General features: G+C 42.5%; 1 protein-coding gene across 1 annotated transcript in view; it reads left to right on the forward strand.

The window, feature by feature from the left end:
• LOC123979966 (low affinity immunoglobulin gamma Fc region receptor II-c-like) overlaps positions 1 to 879 on the forward strand; it is a 2,940-nt gene extending 2,061 nt beyond the window's left edge. Inside the window, exons 3-5 of the mRNA XM_046064077.1 lie at positions 96 to 341; positions 416 to 556; positions 687 to 879. Of these exons, the coding sequence (XP_045920033.1) occupies positions 96 to 341; positions 416 to 556; positions 687 to 796 (497 nt within the window). The 3' untranslated portion in view covers positions 797 to 879. The remainder of the gene's footprint in view (positions 1 to 95; positions 342 to 415; positions 557 to 686) is intronic.
• Positions 880 to 1,735: the final 856 nt, after the last annotated feature.

A 1,735-nucleotide genomic window follows, 5' to 3' on the forward strand; every position in this document is an offset into this window, starting at 1 on the left:
CAACATCACTGTCACTGGTAAGATCAGACTGTGGAGTTAGTGTTGATGAAGCTGTGTGTAAATGATGAAATGCTGTAGTTTGTCTCTGTGTTGAGGTGGACCAGTGATCCTGCAGAGTCCTGTCCTCCCTGTGATGGAGGGACATGATGTCACTCTGCACTGTAAAACAAAGACCCCTCCCTCCAACCTCCCAGCTGGTTTCTATAAAGATGGCTCCCTCATCAGGACTGAGCCTACAGGTCACATGACCATCCACCATGTTAACAAGTCTGATGAAGGCCTCTACAAGTGTGACATCAGCGGTCGTGGAGAGTCTCCATCCAGCTGGATCTCTGTCACAGGTGAGGAGGTTACCTTTGATTTCAGGACTTATTTCATCCAGAGAGTCACCTGAGCAGGTGGATTCTCTCTACAGATAAACCTACAACCACAGCACCGCCCCCGGCCTCAGTCCCCCTCCAGCTTGTGTTCAGACTGGTCTGCCACCTGGTGGTCTTCTGTCCGTACTGCATCTCCACTGTCCTCATGGTGTCTTTATATCGACGCAGGGCCACAGGTAACACTCTGAATCATTCACTGACATTACAATTAATCAATCAATCAGTCTAACTCTGGTGTTGAAGACTGACAGTTGTCTCTAATAGATAAATGATCTACATTTTCTTTCTAACCTGCTCTGACTGCAGGAAATAACCTGCCCATCTCCATGGTGATGACCCCGCCCACCCAGGTTGAGGAGAAAGTGAATGATAACAGTTATGATGTCATCACTGTCACCACAGAGCATCACTTCTGAGCACCTGACAGTGTTGGAGCACTAGGCGAGATTTTATATTGGCTGTTTTTGAGTGGGGACCGTAATGGCAGAAAATGCTTCTCCTTTTATCATCTTCTATTATGCATGTTCTATTATTACTATTATTATTATTACTATTATTGTTTATGTCATATATATATTGTTTTTACTCGTTATTAACCTTTTTTCTCTTATTTATATGTATATTGCTTTCATTCTTAACCCGTTATTCCACTCATTATATTAGTCTGTCCATTGATGTAGGGTTTAGGTCAGAGTTGAGAGATTGTTTTAGTGTTTTCCTTTCTTGCCATTCCTCTCCTCTCCTTGAATATTCATTCATGGCTGGAAAGGATCTCTGTTCCCCAGAAACATAGAAACCTAGACTGTGTAAATGATTATGCATCCATTTGCTCTGGGCAGACGCTCAAAACTACCCTAGGCGGCAGATCTCTGGACCAGCTCATTTTCTGTTGTAGAATTTCTCTGTTCTCTTTTATTAAAAAAATCTTCAAAGACAACGGGTTGTTGTAACTAAATCATTTGCTCAATCCCTCACTAGCAATATACAATTTCCACAAAATGTTTCATTCATTGTCTGTATTCTCAAACTTTCACCTCAGTTATTACATTTTTATATTGCAAAACATCAAAATCTGTCTGCGACTTACAGCCAGTCTTGGAGTAAGGTTGGTGTCTGACAGATGGAAATAGTGTGTTTTACCAGTAAGCCATAGCAAGCAGTTGAGTAAGCAGTGCATCTTTCATTCAACTACTCCCCTTTTCAGGGCTTTTACAGGTGCAGTTGGTTATTATCACGGTGTACATTGGTGTTGCATCAGCTGGGCAGAGTTGATTTGTGCCGAGTACAAAACTTTCTCTTGCGGCTTCCGCCTGACATTTTGCTCCCTAGGCAACAGCCCATGTAACTTATGCTAC

This window comes from Micropterus dolomieu, linkage group LG12, assembly GCF_021292245.1.
Source record: "Micropterus dolomieu isolate WLL.071019.BEF.003 ecotype Adirondacks linkage group LG12, ASM2129224v1, whole genome shotgun sequence".
Classification (NCBI taxonomy): domain Eukaryota; kingdom Metazoa; phylum Chordata; class Actinopteri; order Centrarchiformes; family Centrarchidae; genus Micropterus; species Micropterus dolomieu.